Genomic DNA, 22,838 nt, shown 5'->3' on the forward strand with positions numbered 1-22,838 from the left:
TGTAGGGATCTATGCTTGGACAGAGCTTTAATGGAAGTTGGAGATTCTCTAAAGTAGAAATAAGGAGGGGTGAGTTCCAAGTATGAGGGCCAGCTAACCTGCCTCACGGCGAAGGAGCAGGAGATGGAATGTCCCATCTGGGGAATGGTAAAGAAGCCAGTTTGACTGGAGTGTAAGTCAAAATCCTTGAGACTTTTGTGAGTAATTGGCTCACATCATAGCCCGAATCTGGGAGGTCACAGTGGTTAATATTGTTAGGAATTCTGCATGATTTAATTTTGCATAAATATGGACAGGCTTGTAGAGTGGGCACTAGGATTTGTAGGGCACAGCTCAGGCAGGGTGGCCTTCTTCAGCCTGGGCAACCAGCCTGAGTTGGAGGGCAGAAGGAGGCTAAGGACATGAGGGCCATGGGAAGAGGGAGGCTCTCTTGCTTGACTGCATACTTCTGGTCACAAACCACATTCAGTACCTGCAATGCTCTTATTTTTGATGAGGGAAAATTTCTCTTAGTCATTTCACTGAAAAAAACATCAGATATAGATCTAGAGGGGTCCAAGAGGTCATTAGGTTCAATCTCATAATTTAGAATATGGGGAAAATGAGGCACAAAGGGATGAAATGTTTTGCCCAAGGTCACTCAGGTCATAAATAGCAGAACCTGTATTAGAATCTAGGTCCTCTGGCTTAAAATCCAACATTGTTTTATACTCCTTAGATAATCATAAATAAAGATGTAGAAAGAATTGCAAGACCACAGAACAAATAGCCTTGTTTTTTATAGATGAGAAAACTGAAGATTATAAGTGACTTTCCCAAAATTACTCCAGATAACCACCTTTATCTTGAATTCCAAAGAACCACTGCCATGTCATTAATTTGATTAAAGAAGATAATTCCATTACCATCTCTTTTCAGTAGCTCTCACTAGTATGGACCACATTAAATGGAGAAAAAGTAATTTAAGTATGAATAAGAAGCAACTCCTACTACCCAAGCCAACCCTTCACCCCAAAGAGTGAAGTGGTAAGGGCTAAGAGCTTGACAAGTTCTCGGGATAACTCTTGCTTGTTTGAAGTGAACTGGCTGTTGAGTCAAATCCTCTAATGAGAGACTTCAATGTTCTCAGTGAACAGGAATAGTCTGAGGTCATGTTGTACAGTAGGAAAAAAAGTAGTTGCTATATTTTACCTGTGTGATCATGGGCAAGACCCTTCACCTACCTGGACCTCATTTTCTTTATTTGTAAAAATGAGATAGTTGAATATAATGACCTCTAAGACCATTTCTAGCTTTAAATATATGGTACTGAGGATCTAACTCTGGGACTCTAAAGATTCCGTTCTTTTATTTAGCCCACAGAACTACAGCTTCAAGCCTGACAGGAATGAGGGCTGATGGCCTCTGTACTCTAATGAATTCCTGATTAATTTCTTTATTACTAGATTCTACAAAGTAATAATGTCATGGTGGGAGGGGGGGCTTGCCCTAAGCCAGTGGTGATGAAGGCACACGTCAAAGTCCTTGAACTTTTCTATTGCTTCCTTTCATGGTCCATATTTGAAATCATTGCAAATAGTGACAATCTGTGATTCTTAGTCCCAAAGAATCAGTAGATGATTTTTGACACTGGAATATTGAGACTGATGCTAAGGAAAAGTGGGATCGCTCAGAGTACTACACAGTTTCTTAAAGGCATCCATTCTACTGGGCTCCTCAGACTTGATACTGACACCAATTCATTTTTCATTGGCAGAGTCTGTCCAAGGTCTATATACTAAGGCACCAGCTATAGGTGCTGTGCCTACAACTGCATGAAGCAGTCTGGGATTTATACACTATCCACAAACCCACACAGAAGGAAATAATTTTATGAAAGTTTATTTTCAAGATTCAAGACAAGTGTGATAATGAATACTATATTTTTTTTTTCTAGAGAAGACAAAGGATCTTCGCAGGGCCATTTTTTTAAAATACAAATATTCATGGCATTCAGAACTTTGCACAGGGTCTGGCACAGAGCAGGTGCCATTTACTATGTATAGGTCTATTGATTTTTCTTACTTAGAAAATACTTGGAATATTCTTCATAAATGTAACTGAAATGAAATAATATATTCTGGGAAGAAAGGACAACCTAAACCATAATCACCCATTTTCAAAACCTCCATTTACAAAAGAAGGTGAGCTCAGATATCTTATTTCTCACCTGGCCACATTCTTTTGGGGTCACACATTTCACACATCTTCCTTCCTCGTTTACCCCCTCTCAGCTCCATTTGGACATTGTTTTCTTACATTAGATTGTAAGACGCTTGAGGGCAGGAAATGTCTTTTTTGTTTTCATATTTGTATTACCATTGCTTAAAAAGTGGCACATAGTAGGGACTCAATAAAGGTTTATTGACTACCATTAAGTAATCATATTGAATTAGAATCTGATATTTTCAGAGCTGTAGTCTTATTGATAACAGCTGACCCAATAACTATTTATGTTTCTTCTACTATTTATATGTGGAAAACAAGAATAGTTTCCCCTAATCAAATATTAAATATGGGAGCCATGAGGTATGGGATATTTTTTTATAATTCTTCTCACAGGGGGAGAAATAAACTGAAAGTCTAAATTTAAAACTATGCTTGCGTATGATAGGTTAGCTGAAGAAGAGCTTATTTCAGCACTGGGTGATGAATCCATCAATCCTCTTCCTTTCACGAGTCACAGTCACTTGGGAAGGTGATCCATTAAGACCAAATAACACTTTTGCAGGGATTTTGTGGTCAGGATTATAGCTGAGTGTAAGATGAAACCCCCAAGCTCATGTCCTCTCCAGTCAGATAGGGATCAAATTCAAACAAAAGTGAGGTGAGGAAAACCAGCTGATGAGTGGTGGGATGCAGAGGGAAGAAGTTGTTTTTGTTGTGATTTCTGTTTTTCAAGGCTTTGTGTTTAATTTTCTTACTTGATGCTAATGAGTTCTGAAAGAATCATATCATAAATGCCAAAAGGAAACCTGGATTCACCAAAGTTTCTATGACTTTCCTCTTTGAGCTACCCCACACCCCAACCCAAAGCTGCTTCTAGCCCAAACTTGGAACTGCATCTCTGAGAAGGGCGCTGCTATGGGGATTAATGTGGGTGAGAAACTCGTCCAAAAGTGTGAAATGATATGGCTAATAGCGCCTTCAATGACATGGAAAACCCTCTTTAAGAGTCAATATGATGGAGTGAAAATGTAATCAAGGCACCATGGACAGAAGGAATCTTTCTGTTTAAGATATTAAAGGGAGAGGCCAGTAGGGCTGCCTGGGCTCTTGAAAGCTCAGAGGGCTTTCTGAAGGAGTGATCTTCATAGACGGCGCAGCTATAAAATTAGAACCCTAATATAACACTGCATAATTTATGACTGAAGTTAGTATCCAGAGAATGGAACCTACTAAGGGGACAAAGGATACTCTGTCCATTAAAGGAGAGGCTGCATTCAAAGTCTTTCTATCTGGAGAAGATCAATTAGAATTTTAGGTCAAGCATTACAGCCTATATCTTTGCTGGATAAGCAGAGTAGCACATTCAGAGCGGATTAGGGTCAAAAGATAGCAAAAACTGTACTAATTAATTAATTGATCAACAAGCATTTATTCAATATTTACCGTACCAGGCACTAGACCAGATACTGGAGATGCAAAGATAAAAACGACACAGGCCTCGCCCTGGGAAGTCAAAGTTTGTTTGATTATAAAGACACCCAATATAAATGTATTGCAAATGGAGAGGGGTAGAATACCATCATCTGGGAGACCAGGAAAGTAAAATTTTAAAGAAAATAAGAGATTCTAAGTGGCAGAAGTGAAGAGTGACTGCCATTCCAGCATGGTGGGCAGCCTGTGCAAAATGTCATGGGCCAGCAACAGCAAAAAGGCCAGTTTAGCTGGATCAGAGTGGCAACGGTCTGAACTCTGAGCCTTTTGAGGCTGAAGTCTTAAGATCTGAGCTTAAAGACCCTCTCCATCCTGGAGGAGGGGAAGGGAGCTTTGCAGACTCTGATGACATAAGAGCTGCCTTAGGAGAAGGAAGGTCCTTGCCGTATGAAGGTGTGAAATGACAGGGTCACCATTTTTTGAGGTTATAAGGGACCTCCAAAGTCATCTAGCCCAGAGGTGTCAAGCTCCAAGCCTCCATCCCAAACCAGATTACAATAATTGGTAAATGTTTAACAACATAAGTAAGAGTAGAGTCCAACATAGATAATGTCACTTTTTGGTTTTCTAAGTCACTACATGGTCTACAAGAATCCTTTCTTTTTGAGTTCTTTAAATCAGTTTCCCAAACTCAACTTCAGAATGACAAGGGCCTATGCAACTCTAAGTCTATAAATGGTAAAGCAGGTACAGAGTCATCAGAGAGATTGTTTACCAAAAGCTTCCTACATCTATGATATCAAAGGTCCATTCCCTCTTTCTTTCCTCAAGAAAGTGCAGGACACCAAGTAAGACAAATCTAACATATTCTCTCTCAGCCCTCATTGACCTAGGAGATAGACACCTACATAGATAAGTAAATAGAGAAAGAAAACACTAGCTCCTGGGGGATGAGGGGGAAGGAAATCGAAGGAGGCATCCTATAAGAAGTTATATCAGAACCATTCTTTGAAGGAAACTAGGGATAAGAGGTAGTGATGAGGATGGAATTTATTCCACACTGGGGAGGGGGGTGAATGGGCTGCACAAAGTCAGAGAGGCAGAAAATGCAATGATGCCCAGTATTCTACGGAGCTCATTGTCCCTATAACAGGGTTCCTTAACCTAGGCTCCACATTCCCCTTTGTCAACAGATTTCAGGGATTTGAAAATAAGGACGGGGAAAAATACATCTTCCTTCCACTAAACTGTACCTGAAATTTACCATTACCCTCAGTTATAATTTAAAATTTAAAAATAAAAGATTATTTTGAGAAATCTATAGGTTTCGCCAGATCGCCAAAGGGGTGCACATAAAAGGATAAGAATCTCTGATCTACAAATTTACCAAAATCATAAGATATGTAGCCAGTGGGAAAACTCACCTACATATGATTCTCTCACTAACAGAAGGGGAAATGTTGAATGCACAAAGAAACTTCGAATCATGGAACAAGTTCAGGTACGAACCTAACCCCACCCCACCCTCTCCCCTTCCTCTGGAAATCTGTACTGTTAAAACGAGAACCAGGCATCACACAAGGCATGGCATATACTGTATATTAGCTTTCAATCAGCAAAGTAAACAATGGAATATAAGCATTACATGGCCCTACATTAAGATAAACCAAACTGCCTTTGTCTAGCCAGATGTAATCACTCAAATTCCATGAGGAAGGAGGTAACAGCATTATTTTGTCTAAGTCTCAAGTGCTGTATTTAGTAAATAACCAGGATTTTTGTATATTCATCTCTTCATAACACCTATTTCCAACTTCTAAACATGACAAAGTAGTTCAGTGTTCTGGGCTCAGAGCTCGAGGCTACAACGGGGCATTTGGTAATCTTCCTTCATCAGGCCATTTTTTTTGGCAGTTGAAGGAAAAATGTTATTTAAAAGACTTGCTTCTTGCATAACACCTAAATAGTAAAGTAAATACAACATTTCTTGCTAGCCACTTTCTATTCTGAGACCTCAAGTTTGGCATCCAACATATTTATATGGGACTCCCCCCCAAAAAGGCAAATGATGCATAGCAAAGCTAATGATGATAGGGATAATAATAATAAATTTACTCCAACAGTATAGTGAATGTGAACCTGAAACATTACTATTCATTTTACACACACACACACACACACACACGCACACACACACACACGTTGGAAATGAGTGAAAAATCAGCTGAGATGGAAGGTGAAGGATATTCTTTTACCTTATACAAACTCTACATCTATTCAAGGCATTTCATCTCCCGGCTCCATGACTTTGACTAGAGCATTCTCAGTGCCTGGAAGTAGTCCTTATTCCTGCCTCTTGAAATCCCTTATTCTCTTGTAAACCCATTTCAAGGATCACTTGCCCCAAAAAATTCCTTCCTAATTCCCCTTAGTTGATAAAGATTACCACCTCCCCTTCAAAGTAGGTGTATTTTGTTTCTAGATATTTTTAGTTTATTTATCTGGGTATAAGCTATTACCTTCCCACAGAATATAAGATCCTTGTTGATGGGACAGGATTTTTTCTCTTGTTTCAATTTGATTTAGTTTTTTCTCCATTTCTATCATCTGGACCAGGACCCAGCACTAAGAAGGCAGCCAATAAGCCTTTGTTGAGATGGATACTGGATTTGAAATTATGATTGGTCCCTGTCCTTGATACAGGAGGAATCTGAGTTTCCATACTTCTTATGGTATCTACATTTTTCCTGTAAGTCTTTACTTACTAAACATCTTTTCAGATCCATGTTCACAATTCCAATATATTCCTATGATGACATTGAGAGTTTGTTTATGTCTTCCCGTGTTCCCATGTAAGCACAATTGCCAACATGAACTGGAAGAATTCTCGGCTGTCTTCCCATCAGTTCACATGAACGCTGTGGGATGTCATGGAAAGAAACCAGAGACCTGGGTCTCAGGCTGTTTGCCAGTAACTAGCCATGTGACCTGGGGAAGTCACTTCCTTTCCAGAGGTTTGGAAAATTAGGTATGCACTGGACCGCAAGATCCCCAAGGGAAGGGGCTAGTAATCCCACCTGGAACATAGAAGTCCTTAATAAATAAAACTGGACAACTCCTAGACTGAAAGATGATGTCTGTGGCTCTTCCTATCCTAAGGTTCTGTGCTTCTATTCTTAGTGTTACTTTTCAGTAACTGCCAGGAGCAGAGAATTTGCCCATTTTCTCACTATTGCCTGCTCCATCCTGGCCATTCCACTCTTCTCAAGCTTTCCTAGGACCCAGTGTATGTTACTTACTGTGGTCAGCTATAGGTTGAAATACAATAGTTAGTCACTGTTCTCATTGTTAGTGTCAGCTGTATAGTTATTTAGTCTCAAATAAATGAGTAGCTAGTTTCAGATCAAATAGGGAGTGGGATGAGGTAAACCATGATCCGAGAATCAAAGATCAAAATAAATTGCCATTCACTTGGAAGGATGAACTGGGGCTGTATACCTGTTTATCATATTCTTAGAGGGAGTTACTTATCAAAGTTTATACTGTCATTATATGACAGACAGTAATTGAATCTAAGTATTTCTCATTCCGAGGCCCACTAAGCCACACTATCTCTCTCTTTATTGACTTATTTTTTTTAGGGGGAGAGGGTTCTCCCCTGTCCCACTGTGGTCAACTCTTTCCAATGACGATGAATCTCATTTAGAAGATTCTGCCATATTTTCAGGACTTTATTTTGCAGTTGTCACATTGTCTTCCATTAAAAGGGACATAAGAAAGACCTCTGAGAACTATAGAATCACATCATTTTATAATTCAAAATGTTCTCATTTGCCACGTCCTAATTCAATTGACTTTTAGATATGCTGAAATATTTGAAAGCCTAAATTATATTCTTTTAAAATTTCAGCCATTCTTTCTAGTTTTATTGTCTGGGGCCAAACATGTTGTGCTAGTTGTGCTCCCAAATGACTTTAGATAACTGAAGATACCTACCATGTCCACATCTTCTCTTCCCCAAGCTAAACATTTGTAATTTCTTACCAGGTCTCACTTCAGGGGATGGCTCTGCTTATTGGACCATGTACTGGATGTTCACCAAGATTGCATTCAACATATTTTTGGTGAGAATGCAACTCCTTGGTTGATCCCTGACTCAATATTATTCATTAGAGGCAGAAAAAAGAAAAAAGTCAAGCAAACAACAAGAAAACCAAAAAAGAAACAGCTATTGCTAGATGTTAAAATTTCTTATAGATTTTGCCAAATCATGGGCTCTGATGTAGAAACAATCCCCTCATATCCATTAAATTCACAAATAAGTATATTATTCTATAAATATTTCTGATCATCAATTCCTTCTCTGGATGATACCCATATCTAGGGTAGAGGGGAGAGGGAAGAAAAAGAAAATTACCAGATAATTTTGTTACATATTTGAAAACAATAGCAAGTTAGTTACATAGTAGATATCCAGTTTCATGTGCAATCATCTTTTTATTGTACTTACTGTATTATGGAAATACTTTATTCTACAAATTAAAATGCATTTTAATAATGATTTTTTTTTAAAATTCACATCCTGAATTGTCAAGACGTGTGATCAAATTTTGATTTAACTTTGTTCAATGATTAGGTAGCAAAGGCCATTGTTTGTATATTCCATTCACAAGACTTCTGTATGAATTTGCTGATGCTGGGTAAGAGTGGTCATGTGAATAAAGATTTTCCCCTATTTATTCCATACTGCTTTTCTCCAGAATAAGTCCTCTGGTATAGAATAAAGCTTAATCTCTGCAGATTTTCTCACATTCTCTCCACTTAGAAAAATCTAATTGAGAGAAAAGAGCGATGGAACCATCCACACCTCCTATTGGACCAGTGGGTTCAAAGAGGCCCAGAAAAAGTGAAAGCTGGATGGATTTCTAAGGAAAGGAGTAAACCTCTTTATAGCCCATGTAAAGAAGGTTCGGTCAAGCCCAGTTTCCACTGAAGCCACAATGAGGTATAGGGATGCCTTTCAAGTGGAATTACCCAATTGGCCTGAATAAGTGAGAAATCACAAGCTAGAGGGTGCTTCCAGTACCACGAATGCAGCAACTCAAGTATCACAACCAGACAGTGAATAGTTTTAACCCCTTTATACTCACTCTCATTTAACTTCACCTGTGTAAAGCTGTCTTCTTAACTAAGGGGAAGAAGGAGCTGCATACATTGTGACAATTTATATGAAGACAACAATTTTAGTCACAGAACCACGTGTAGCTCCCAGCTCTCCCTCCCACCTCATTCATAAAAAGACTGGGCTGAGATCAGGTCTTCTTTTGAGTTCCACATCTTCACTGTCTACCACAGGGACTAGTGGAATTCAATGTTTGGATAAGGAAACCAGGAGTTGTTTTACCCCAGGAACACTGTCAGCAAATTATCACTGAATTATCTTCATATACTCCAATGGTCCTTTGGTCTCCTTGATGTAAATGTTGTCCCAATAATAAAGATCACAAACCATCTAACCCAGCCTCTGTCCCTGCTTACCTCTTTTTCAAGTCAGTAAGCAAAGATTTCAATCTTCTTAGGACATTCCTTGGGTTCTTTGGAGATTGGGAAGATTCTAGTAAAGTCTATGAAGTGGACATCTATTGAAATGATCTCTCTCCTTCTTTCCCCAGCTCCAACCTCTAGGGATTTGCCTCTAGGCTCTTTGGGGAATATACTTATTAGTAATGAAGATTTCAGGTGTGTATTTTTAGATACAGTACTTTATCAAGCAAGCAATTCCTCCTCTGAACCCTTCTCAGCAAGGGCCACAAAGGTAACTCATCTCTGATCAAGGAAACCCAGTAATTGAACCTCAAAGGATCAAATTAAATCAATTCCCACAACTGAACCCAGGGGGAAATCAGAAGACCTGGACAAGAAACGGCAAGTGGTCCAGAAATGATCTTTGGTTACACTATAAATTACAAGAACTTATGGCAAGACAGCAGTGTCAGGAAAATATGTTTTTAGGTAGATTATACGAGATAATATTTGTAAAGCACTTAGCAACTGGCACATCATGAGAAGTATATAATAAATGATTATTTCCTTTTCCTTCCTTCCTTCCTCCTGCTACAGATTGCCAATACCCCAGTTTCAAGAGCTGGAGGTGGAGTTGAATTGATTTCAACACTTACTTGGTGTCCCAGCACAGGTCAAGGGCTACCTCCCCCACCCAGTGGCCCCATGTTATAAGGTTGGGAATTTTCTTTGTATTTCTTTGTATATATTTTGGATTTATTTAATCGTACATAAGATACTCCTTCCCCTTCTCCAGCAGAATGCAAACTTCACGAACACAAGGGTGTTTTTTTTTTCATGTATATCCACATCACCTAGCACTTAGTAGGTGGTTAGTGCTACTAGAACTGAATTCACTTCAGTTTTGTATAACCAGTATGGAGCTATCAATTCTTGTTTAGAGCAATTACATCTTTCCAGTTCACTGTACAATGTCAACTGTATTTCATTTGGACACTTTGATACAAAGAATGTGTTGCCAGGTGTTGGCCCTCAGAATGAAACTGGATTGCAGGTCAAGTCATTATGTACTCCAGATGGTATTCAATGAAAATGACCCAAATTGACACCTTTGAAACAAGCAATACCAATTTCTGGTTTCTTTTGTTTTCAAATGTGAAACACACACACACACACACACACACACACACACACACACACACACCAGATGCTCAGAGCCATTACTAGGAATATACTATTTTAAATAATTGGCCATAAAAGTCTTTGAATGCAAAGATGAGTGAAACCCCAATGCTATGGATCCCATTAAAAACCAAACCAACCAACTTTGCACTAGCTTATTTGCTGCCTACAGTAAGTATGTTATCTTGTATCTTTTCTTTCCATGGTTTTGCCCAGGAAGAATCCTGGGTTCTAAAGGTGTTTCTTGCTCCCCTTATCCATCTATAATCCAGCAGTCTTAAGGCTTAAATCAAAGACTGTCACCTCTGGGAGAACTCTCTGGATCTCTCCTTGTTGCTAGTGCCATTCTCCTCATGTACTTATCAATACATGTACATTATTGTTAAAAAATAGAAAGCATTCTCCACATATATAGCCTGCTCCTCTTTTTGTCCTTATAAGCTCAGTTTTTAACTCATCATTTGGAACCCAGTTTGTTGCATGTTGAAATTTGGGTGATGCTTGGCAACATCCACGTAAGTCACAATGGAGCTGTGAAGAGAGAATGTCACCTGCTAGTTCTTGTATTTTCCCAACATGACTCTGGTGCTCTTTGATTCTGATGAGTGTCAACTATCTCTCACTAATCAAAGTAGTAAAATGACCAGAGGAACTACATAGGCTTCTCTTAAAGCAACTTAGAGCAGGGAGGTCTAGGTTTCCAGTTTATTCCAGTCACTTGCCACAGTACTGCAAAGTAATTGAAAAGTTCCTGATAAAAAGGGACTGGTTTATTCATCTGGGACAAAAGAAATACATAATCCCCTTTAAGCTTCATTTCAATGGCACATGAGATGGCCTCCAACTTGTCCTGAGTGGGTTCAGTTTAAAAAAAAACTTTATGATTGTAAATAAACCCTGGAAAATTCTTTCTTGGATTTTACCACCTGAAAATGCAGCTGTTGGCTGACACTATCAAAGCCTCACAATTCCAAACTCACGTGCAGATCTCATCAAGGGCAGACATTTCTAATTGATTCCAGAAGTATTCCTTTTGCTAAGATCAGGGGGCAGAAGAAGAATAATGAGGAGCTTTTCAGAGAAAAAAACGAGGGGGAAGGGAGCTTTTCAAAGTTTTGACTTGGTTGCTTTGCCAGAAATATGTAGCAATTTTACGGTCAATTGGCTGGAGCATCTGGAACCAACCATACATCTTAGCCTCATTGAAAGTTGGTTGTGAAACCAGACCAATGGCCAAAGCAAAGCAGCAAGGACTCCCTGGCCCATCTGAGGAGCAGGATAGGCAGCATCTCTGTTTCCAAGCAGATATCACTGGACCTTTTGGAATTGGAGCTTTTGTTTACCCAGTGAACCCAATGGAATATGGTCATCCATTCAAGAGAAAGCTCAAGGAGAAATTCAAGCTTAAATGGCCTTTGGTGAATTCCATTCCTGCTGACAACGTTTTCTATCATGAGAGTATGTTTGCTTTCATTTTTTGTATAAGTTTCAAATCCACTAGACTATCTTGTTAGTGCCCAGAGAATGTGTAAAGGCTAAGGTCATAAATCATAGTTCTGAGTGTGGCATACTCAGCCGGGAGGAAATGCAATCTGGGACACATGGCTATTTCAGATTGGGGAGGGGGAGGAATGATTATAATGAGGGGAAGGGCTGAAAGCTGGGCACAGCACAAAACAGAGTTTGATGTGGAAATAATTTCTTATGAGCAAATGATGTTTACTTTAAAGTGATGATCATAATTCACTACTCTGACATTGGTGGATTGTAGCACAAACATGATAGGTAACTGTGAGGCAATGAAAAATGGGAGGTGATAGAAGTCAGCAGGCTCAAGATGGCCCCAGCTGTGACAAATGGACCCTGGGAGAGAGGGGTCTTCGAAACTTCTTTGTTTATTCAAACACTGTAATTAATTGAGATTTGCTTTCATTTGAGAACCCACTCAGCGTTTGTTGGTTGGCCATTTAGAGCTGACATCGTGAGTGTGCTGGCTCTTTGAGCACATTTCCCCCAACAAGCAACTATTTCCTGTTTTCCAGAATTGGAAAAAAGGCAAAACAAAACATCATCATTTAAATATTAAAAAGACTCAAAAGTATTTTTGGTATAAAACTGTCTTTAAAAAGAATGATATTTTGATGACTTCAGTGTAAATGAATTTAAAACATATGTATTACATGTCCCTCAAAATGCACAAAGTATGAAAATTAAGGAAAAAAAGTACTTATCATCTTCTATCTCCTTGAACTTCTGACACATGCTCAATAGTTGAAAGAGTCCAAGAGCCTTTGGAAGTCCCCAGCATGCATGCATTATAACTGGTGCCTGAATCATAGCATTTCTTCTATCCATTGTACCACCTAGCTACCCTGCAAAAATGTTAGTTTAGTTTTCAATCAATTAAGCTTAAAACAGTACTGAGACTTTTAGGAAACCAGTATAGCACTAAAAAGTTTGCAAAGCATCTTGTAACATTATCTCATTTTATCCTCACAACAACCCTGGGAGGTATATGCTGGTATTATTTGCATTTAACCAATGAAGAAACTGAGACAAAGAAAAGTTAAATGATTTGCATGGGTTCATATAGACAATAAGTGTCTGAAGTCACCTTTGTACTCATGTCTTCCTGACTCTGAGTCTAGCACTCTATTTATTATGCCAATAGATGTAGTCTATGTCAAATTTAGGGGTCATCCAAAATGATGAGGATGAAGCCTCCAGTACCCCGTTAGACCCAGAAGACATCAGAGGCAGCTATGGTAGAGGTGCAGAGATTCATCCATCAGCTAAGCTAGATTTGGAAGTAAACTTGGTGGGGCAAATGCTATGTAAAAAAACTGCCTCAATTTCCCCTCAAGAGCCAAGATAGTAGAGTAGAGGAAAGAGGGCGTGCCTACAAGTTGAGGGTGGGTGGGATGCTTTGTCATTTCTATATGTGTTGTACTTTTGCTATAAAATATTTTGTAAAATCTAACAGATATTAACTGGTTAAATGAAATTGAGGTGCTAATATTTGGCTATTAATGTTGGGGAGAACATACCAGAATGAGAGTTTAAGTCATAACATTAGAGAAGTATCTGGGGATAAGCAGGAGGCAGCTTCAGTAGACTCAGGAGAATCCAATGTTAGATTTTCATTGTGAGTACTTACACCTTGGAAATCAGTAAACACTACAAGTTAAGGCTTGATTCATTGCTTTGTTTGATTTTCAACACTTGAGAACATGATGGAGAAAAATAGTAATAATGCAGCTACGACTGAACTGGTACATTCTTTAGAGAGTTGATAAACATTTATCACATATTTACCAGCACATGCCACCTTTCTCCCCTCCAAGAAACTTGTGGAGCCTTTTTCTGAGGGACCTGCCACATCAGTATGAGCATTGGGGTGAGGTACGATGAGGATTCTCAGAACTTAAAAGGACTATACTTACATTAGGAAAGGGACGGGTAAAAAGGAAGAGGAAGGAAAGAAGTGAGGAAAAGATAAGGAGGGTAGATGGCAAGAAGGTGGGCAAACTGTCTCGATGGGATTTAAAGCACAGCATGGTCCAGGACTGGATAGAGGTAGTGTGCATATGGGAATAAATGGGAGTGAGAGTGAGGAGAAAACACTTAGTTGAAGTGCATTCTTTTTTAAAAAAAATAACATTAATAAAAAAAAAATTTCTGGCAAAAATTCCTATGCCACTTACACACCAACATGGTGCTACAAGTTAGTTTTCATATTTAAAATTCCTATGTAGGTGTCAAGTAATTACAAGAAATTTGCAAGACATGTCATAGACCTCCATGTTCAACTTGACTTAGTTTCTCTCCTAGACTCTGCCCTTCTCCCAGTCATCTTCTATAGCAACACCCTCCCATAATTTCATGTGTTTAAACAATACAACTTACAATCCTCAAAAATTATATTGTTCTTTATAAAAGAAACACATCAGGGAAACAACAGAGAGAATAGAAGAACAGTGCACACGTCCCTTCAAAGACTTCATTTTTCACTTAGCATTCATTTCCTTCTTCCAGGATAATGTGAAAGAAATCTAGCCACAATTGCTGCATGTATCTGTTATATAACGTATGTCATCTGTAAAGTTTTTTTTAAATAAAGTTTTAAGGATGTAAGCTATGAGTAAAATCTATGGGTGTTGTTGTAAGAGAATGACTAACAATACATGATGTAAAGTTGGGAAGATGCATCTAGTTGAGACAGAGAAGGCCAATGTTAGTGCTTCAAGCAAAGAAAGTAAGCCAATTAACACTTTGACTGAGGTTTTGACTGAGGAAAATAAATTTTCATGACCATTAGTCTAGTGAAAAAAAACCTGAAATCCAGATATTTTGCCTACATCTGCCTGACCTAAAGGGGTCAAGGACTCCTAGTGCATCCTGATGAATATCTGGTCACTGGATGCAGATGACTCTGCAGGAGAAGTGAAGCTGGTGACCTTGTACAGCCCTCACTCACTGAAAAAGAAAGTCAAGTGCAAGTCATGTCATCATTTCTCTGATGTCAGGGTCTTCTTCAACAATGAAAGATGAACACAATCCTTGTTAGCATATCCCTAAATTAAGTCAAGCTAGGTCAAGTCATCAAACATTTATTGTTTACTGTTTTCCAGGCACTGAGCATTTATTAAGCATTTATTAAGTGTTCACTGTATCACAGGGACTTGGAATAGAAAGAGAAAGAAAGAGAAAATCTGCCTTCATTTTAATGGGGAAAGACAGAACATGAAAGAAATTCAAGGACAGAGTAGAACAGGGCTACTCATGGAGGGGAATAGCAGAGAAAGTCCTAAGAGTCAAAAGTGTGACCTGGGGTGGAAAAAGGTTATATCTAACCTGGTCATCCTCCAAGAAATGGAGGTTCTGGAGGAAACAGAAAGTGAAAGGAAAAGGTCACAGAGGGCAGAAGGTAGGCACTTCCAGTGTGAGAAGTTCAGGGGTTGAGTGAATTTCCAGGGTGAAGAGGTTCTGGTGGAATGCACAATAAAGAAGGTCTACAAAGTAATGAAGGAAGCTTAGAGAGCAAAGTCATATGCACTGGGCACATAGAGATGAAGCTAGAAATCCAACATGGCATGTGGGCAGCAAGAGGGGTTCAGTCTATGGCCAGGAAGTGGATCATAGTATTAATCTAGAAGAAAAAGAGGCAGTGTTGCCTAATGGATGGAGGACTTCCCTTAGAATCAGGAAGACTGGAAGTGAAGACTTGCTTCTAACATATACTAGTTAGATGACATCAGTCACATAACTGTAACTCCAAGTATCTCTGGGCAGCTAAGAATATGTTATAAACAAGTTGAGAATTTTCATTGAAGATGAGAATTTCCACAATGGGAATTCTCTGCACTGAAAAAATCATGAGATTGGGACAAAACAGAATAAAAACAGAGCTGACTCACCTTAACCTTGGATTCTTAAATCATATTAAACAAAATAATAGAACACAACCTTTGTAAAGTCTTATTAAATGGTATAGGCTTTGAATGCAGTGGGATCATTTTCCAATAACCAGCTTAAGAACGTCTTCCTCCACATTCATCTTGGCTTGTAGCCTTTTCAGGTTAGATAATTTGCCACCAGTGCAGGAGCTTACTTGGAACCCATTTTCTTCCTTGTCGAAGGTATCCAACATCATTGAAAACATCATGCTAAAAACATGGGAGCAAGCACGCAACCCTATTTCACTCCACTGATGACTAGGAAAGTGAAAAAGCGTTATCCATTTTCCAGAACCCATGTAAACATGCTGTCATGAAACTGGCATACAATATTTATAAGCTTCTCCAGGTAACCAAATTTTGTTATGGTCTTCCACAGACCTTCACAACTGACGGTAGTAGATGGCTATCTTCCAGGTGAAGGATGTGTCCAACTTGGAGTAGAACCTTCCAAGCTCATATTGTTCTGATCAGCCATAGTCAGATACACTATGCCCAACATAGTGATGTCATTTTGGTGCCCTTCAAAGAGGAAGGGCACCAACTAAACATCTAGGACCTGGAGACTAGGCACTAAATTTTAAATCACAGCTACTCATGAATAGGATGATATGGGAACTGGACCTGTGTTTTCATCAGAGTAAAAGACTCTGATAAGGAAACACTCGACCAGTGCAGATTAATACTTGCCCTTAAAGGCATTAAGTGACCTGACCCAGAGGAGAGAGCCAGGATGTTGGAGAGATCAGTCCTGAATTCTGGTCAGTCAAGGTTTGAAGTCATCTCTTTCAATCAAAGTCACTACTCCATCATGGAGCATCTCCTGATCACAGGTACAGAATAATTGGAATCTCTACAAGGAGAAAATAGAGCCACCCTGATGAAAGGAAGAATACTTAAAATATTCCATTTTTGTTGTTTTCATTAATATAAAATCAAAATAATGCTGTTAAGCATATTGAGGACATATGCTTCTAAGTTTATGCTAGGAGTGGTCACATGCACTACCCACTCATCCATATCTTTTCCTAGTCCTCCATGATCAGCCACATGCAATTATAAGGTGACCAGGATTGATGTTTACTAAATAGTTGTTTTGTTTTGTTTTGTTTTGTTTGCATATCTAGGGAGTTGCATTGAATGACTCCTAGTGGGATCAAAGTCTTACTGTTGATGCCATTCGTATGACACAACACCAGAGATCTTCCTATTCAGATTATAATAAAGGGAGAAACAGGAACTGATACGTAGGTATGAAGAGGTAGACTCAAAATCCTAGAATGGTAAAGTCATAAGAAGTTGTGGAGGTCATCTACTCTAACCAGTTCTTTTCACAGATAAAGAAACTAAGGCTAATAGGAGCAAGAACTTGCCTAAATTCCCATAACTCGTAAGAGACAGTGTCAGGATCATAGTTATTTGTCTCTACACATCAGGGAACCCTCAATGAAAAGACTCTTTCAGACAGCTCTGCATTAACTCCAATAGCAGGGAGTCAATAAAGTTTGAGTGAATGTGAATTTTCTCATTGTATCTTCATTTTACATAAGTAGCAGTGATTAATGTGACTTCCCCATCCAGCAAAGCCAAGAGGATGCTGGGATTTCTGCTCACAAGAGTTGTCGCAATGAAATGACTATCTGCTGCCAATGCAACCTCCAAGTTTTAGGAAAGATGGACATCACACATTGATTACACGTAAACAAATGAAGTGGAAGTGGCATCTCTACTGGAGGATCCCAAAAGCAGAAAGCAGTTTTATAATTAACAGATGTTAAAGTGACCCATTCTAAAACTGGCTTTTATAGCTCCAGGTTTATTCATGTTTCTCCCCAAGTGAAATTTCTACTCCACTTACCCTGGTTTGCCCATTCACGTATGAGCAGATCATTCTAATGTTTTACTGATTCCTTCCTACCATGTTCTCTCTAACTACCCCATTTAACCTAACCTTTGGAGACTTCCTCTGAGGCTTTGTGCCAATATAGTGTCAATGTCATTCATGGTTTCAGATTCAGATGATCTTGGTTTGAGTCTTATAACTGACATCATTCTAAATGTTGGGTCTTGGGCAAGTCCTTTAACTCTGCTAGGTATCTGTTTATTCAACTAAAACATGGGAGAGTAATCATTGCACAGTATAGGATGGTTCTTATGGGAGGAGGAGCAGAGTCTTCAAAAAATATGAATTATAGAAATGGGAATTACATTTTATTATCAGTAGTAGACATAAATTGAATTAAGATTTATATGTCATCAGAAAACTGTAAAATAGTTTGTATTTTTTTTATAAATTCTTAATCTATCAAATGAATTTGTTTTCAAAAGTCAGTATGGTCATGAATCATCTTTGGAGGCCATTAGAGCATCTTAACTTTCATATTCATTAATCTTTGCAATACTTATGATTTCATTTCCATTCCCATTCATTTTATTGCATATGTATGTAAAACAAAATACAAATATTGTAATAAAAACTTAACCCTTGTGAGTTTCTATTGGCTTCAGTTTCTAGAACCTACTTTACCAAATGAATAGCTGGTCACCTTTGACCTTTCTTCTCTCCACTTGGTATAAATACTCACCAAGTTAAACATTTCTAAATCCATTAATGTAAGAAAAACTAAATGGCCAACAGATGCACAGGTATATTTCAGAAAAAAAAATGTGTGTGTGTGTGCGTGTGTGCGTGTGTGTACGGTATGTGAATGGAGGGAAAATTTGGAAAGAAAAGATATGAAAAAGGAGTAATCTTGATTTTCTGACACATTTATTTCAATAATAATATATAGGAGAGAATCAATGGGAGAATATTTGACTTAATATTCGGTAAAATTACAGGGACACATCAGTATAGAGAGGGGAAAGAAACTTTCATCAACATTCCCCACACCTTGCTAGGTAGAGATGTATTTGTGCTTCAGTGTATCATGGGAATTAGCAAAAGTGACTAGTCCTGATTAGGAACAGCACTCTACCCTGACCTAATCAATATTTCAGGCAAACTAAAAAAGGGATCTAAAACTTTTCATGATTTGACATGGGATCAAATTCACCAGCTTTCATATTTTATCCCAAATGGTAACCATCTGAGAACTGGGGCTTCCAAGGCAATATGGAACACAAGTGGGGTCTTTTGTCCATTTGGGGGAGGGAAGCTACACAAGTAACCATCAGGGGTGGGCTCACGGAGTGGGAAAGGGCTAAGGAATGGAGGTACCATTATCAGTCAATGGTGGCGCTAGCTTCAGGAAATAAAATCATGTCAATCAAAATTTGGAAACCTCCGGACCTCTGAAATACCTTCCAAGCTCCCCACTAATCAATGCAGCTGTTCCCTGGATTCCATCGTCTCTTGAGCCGTTAGAACTTTCCCTTACCCATAGCACAATGTATTTGTCTTACATATATTATGATTTTCCCTGTTTAGGATTTTGCCAATTTCTCCCCATGGAGTGTAATCTCCTTGAGGACAGACACTTTGGTGGTTATCTTTATAATAACCATGTTGTAATGGCAGCTACTAGCATGTATATAGCATTTTAAGATTTTCAGGGTGATATACAGATATCCGTCTTTCATTTCCCCTACAACAATGTGGAGAAGGTGCTATTATTACCAGTATTTTTGTATATAAAGGCAATGTGCCACAGATGGTTAGATGACTAACTTTAGGTCACACAGTGAGGGTCTGTAGCTGGATTTAAATATCTCTCCTTGGCTCCAGGCCCATTCCATGGTGCCCATGAGCCACCTCTATCTTCATATGCAAATTCCTACTTAATAAATTGTTTGATATGTTAGGGATGCTGAATTCATATGGGTTAAAATGAACCTGTTAAAATCTCCTGCTAAAAGTAGATTTTATAGAAAATACTTCATTTATTTGAGAAAAACATTGACTATGTACAATCAGTTAAGAGAAATGTTTACAAAATGTTTAGATAACACTAATTGTCTTGTAATCATTTTAAAGACAAATGATGAGAATATGGTGTCCTGGCATTAGAAGGGTTTTCAACCAGCCAGCACTAATTAAGATTGAATGGGACCCTTAAGCTTATCTGTCATGGTTTTATTCACACAACACTAGCAAAGAAAAAGTGGGAAAGTAGAGATTTCATAATGAAGTGTCCAAGAGAAGGATAGATTTGGAAGACCTCATCTATCCAGGGTAGATGGAATGCTAAGAAAGAGGGTAAAAATTGTGTGTGTGTGTGTGTGTGTGTGTGATCCTGACTATACATTTGAAATTCACAAATATGATCCTGATTATGGTTCTCTGACTCAGTTTCTTGCTCTATAAAATTAGAAGAATTATTCCACTATCACCACCCTCACAGCAAGGGGGAAGGGTGGAGAGGAGAAAGAACTTTAGGGTAAGAAAGAAATGTGAGCAATTTTTTTTTTTTACAAATTTTTAGCCCATAAAAGTTAAATATATCCATTTCCAAAAAATGCTACCCATTGCACCCTTGTATGTCTAATAGTTCCTTATTAGAATACAGGCTCATTAATGGAGGAATTGAATCTCTTTCTGTCTCTGTTATCTTGCAGTATTGGATGTCATAAGCATTTCTGGGTTGATTGATTTGGCTAAAGATAAGATATCCATTATAAAGAATATGATCTAGATCTCACATTTGCTCGTGAGTTCAATGGTTTAATGTATGTGATCATTAATGTTCTCGTTTTGTCCAATATGACCAAAAAATAAATCAACATGATAATCAAATCTTCTCCCCACAAAAACATTACCTTTTGGAGGATATTGAAGAATTTTTCCCCCAAAGCCCTTATCCCACTGAATTTTATTCTTTAGGTCATTGTCTTATTTTTCTTCCAACACTTTTTTTCTTTGGTGGGGGGAGGTGCTGCTTTTGTCTTCTTTTGTTCATTTTTCATGTTTGTGTTTTGGAAAGGAAGAGAGAATAAGTATCTGAAAAGATGAATGATTGACCACATAGGGGTGTGACATGGGAAGAATTAGATCAGTGTGTGGCCGGATCTCCTTGAGTCCTATCTGTGAAACAGCTGATTCACATTTGGTAAAAAAATGTGCCCAGGAAATAAAGGTATGGATTTCAGAAATGGCACTCCACAAACCTTCAGAACCTTCCTTCTCATTGTGATGTTGTCAGTAGAGGGCACACCTTGGGGTAGAAATAACTCTCCTTGATGCACACGGCCAATGGGTCTATGAGGGATTGAGTGACTAATCTAATGCCAGATGTCCAGTGTGTTCCAGGTAGGAATTTAACCTAGTTTTGACTGATTCTAAGGTAAATCTCTTCATCCACAACACAGAGCAGCTCCTTGTCATGTGAGAAAGTCAGTTTCAGCTACTCCTCATTATATTGCTTAAGGCTTTCAGGTTTACATGTTATCTCATGTGTTTCTCATCCTAATCCTCTGAGGCAATTTGTGCAAATATCATTTTCATTTTACTGATCTAACAAAGCTAAGTAGTGGTAGCATATCTCGGTATTTTTATTCATTCAATTCATGCAATGAACATTTTTTTTAATTACTTTAATGGTGCCAGGAGCCATACTTAGTACTTTGAATTTGCAATGCCTAGCCCAAGGTCAGACTTAGACTAGGGATTTTAAAAGGTTTGATAAATTGAACTGCTTGTAAAATGAATACCTCATCATACTTGTTGTATATTGACTTTTCTGGACTCACCACATATCTCCAGTTCGACAATCAAAGGGACAAGAACTGCTTCACCTTCTCTGGAATATGTCCCTTGACTGTTTGCTTTGTGTTCATGGAGCTCACCAGAGCAAAGGTGCCAAAGAGTAAAACTCAGCCTCTAATCCACATGACCACAGCCAAATGTCTTACCTTGCTTAGCCCATTGCCTTGCCATCTACAATGCTAGTCATTTCTCAGAGGGGTCTTAGGAGTGTCACAACAAGAATAAAATTTTTCCAAATATTAGAAAAATATTGCTAACAGAACAAGCTTTCTGACTGATAAAATTGAGAATAAAAAGAAAACCACCAAGGAAAGCCCAGTGTTATTAACCTCCCAAGTGTCTGAACTAGAAGGGTGCTCAGGGACCAGTTAGTGCTAAGCATGCCTACACAAGGATCTCCTGGACATCATGCTTGCCAATGGCTTCTTGGACATAACGATCAACAATCCCACTAAGCATACTTAAAGTATACACCATCAACCGAAGTGGGGCCATCATCTACATCATGGCAGGATTTAATGTATATAAAGAACCATGTGAAGGTTTTCAAATGTTAAACATTTTTTAAAGAAAATATGCTTTTTTTCTTTTTTTGTTACTTGGCATAAAAAAAGTGGCCATGTTAAAAAAAAATTGCCTACAAGATGACATCAGTGAAATGTTCACTAAATTTTTGTCATTAGAAAATGAATTGAACTTAACAACTAATCAAGCCATTATTGTAACAAGATAATATCAGTAAAATATGTATGTGGACCTGGAAAGGTTTGAGCAATCCAAATAGGTGGAAGTCATGTGCATTCAAACATTACCTCAAAAGCATATGCCCACGAAGGAATGAAAGGCTTCAAGTAATGCAACCAATATAGCACCAAAAACACTGCGCATCGGATGGTTTCCAAAATGGCTGCCCGAGTCCTGAAATGAAAAAGTAATTGACATGAAGTTAACATAGGATCCTAGAACTAGGGCTAAAGTGGTCACTTAATTCAACCTTCTTATTTTGCAAGCAAAGAAAATGAGGGCCAGGTTGTTTTGCTAGAAATTAGGAGGAACAAGATTTGAATCCTGATTATCTGACTTCAAATCCAATAGTCTTTCTATTATATTCTACCTGAAGTGGAATTATTTACCATTTCAATGCTGTAATTTTATATTTGTAAAATATTGATGGGTCAAAAAGCTCCAAATGAGCACATATTTTCAGATGCCTACCCTTTTCAAGGTAAGACGTGGTGCTGCTTAGTGGATGGTATCAACCCTGGCCTCTGGAAGACTAGGATTCCAGCATTGGCTCTTACACCGGGTTATGTGATTGTGGACAAATCCTGTGG

General features: G+C 38.5%; 1 protein-coding gene across 5 annotated transcripts in view; it reads right to left on the reverse strand.

Annotated features, from left to right (window-relative positions):
* AGMO (alkylglycerol monooxygenase) overlaps positions 1-22,838 on the reverse strand; it is a 413,111-nt gene that overhangs the window by 135,254 nt on the left and 255,019 nt on the right. For 4 of the 5 annotated variants that reach the window (XM_072650817.1, XM_072650818.1, XM_072650816.1 and 1 more), the window contains one exon: positions 22,317-22,422. In XM_072650817.1, coding sequence (XP_072506918.1) covers positions 22,317-22,422 — 106 coding nt within the window. Of the gene's footprint in view, positions 1-22,316; positions 22,423-22,838 lie in introns of those variants that run through there. The other variant, XR_011976493.1, reaches the window with a different exon arrangement.

The sequence above is a fragment of the Notamacropus eugenii genome, chromosome 3, assembly GCF_028372415.1.
Source record: "Notamacropus eugenii isolate mMacEug1 chromosome 3, mMacEug1.pri_v2, whole genome shotgun sequence".
Lineage (NCBI taxonomy): Eukaryota > Metazoa > Chordata > Mammalia > Diprotodontia > Macropodidae > Notamacropus > Notamacropus eugenii.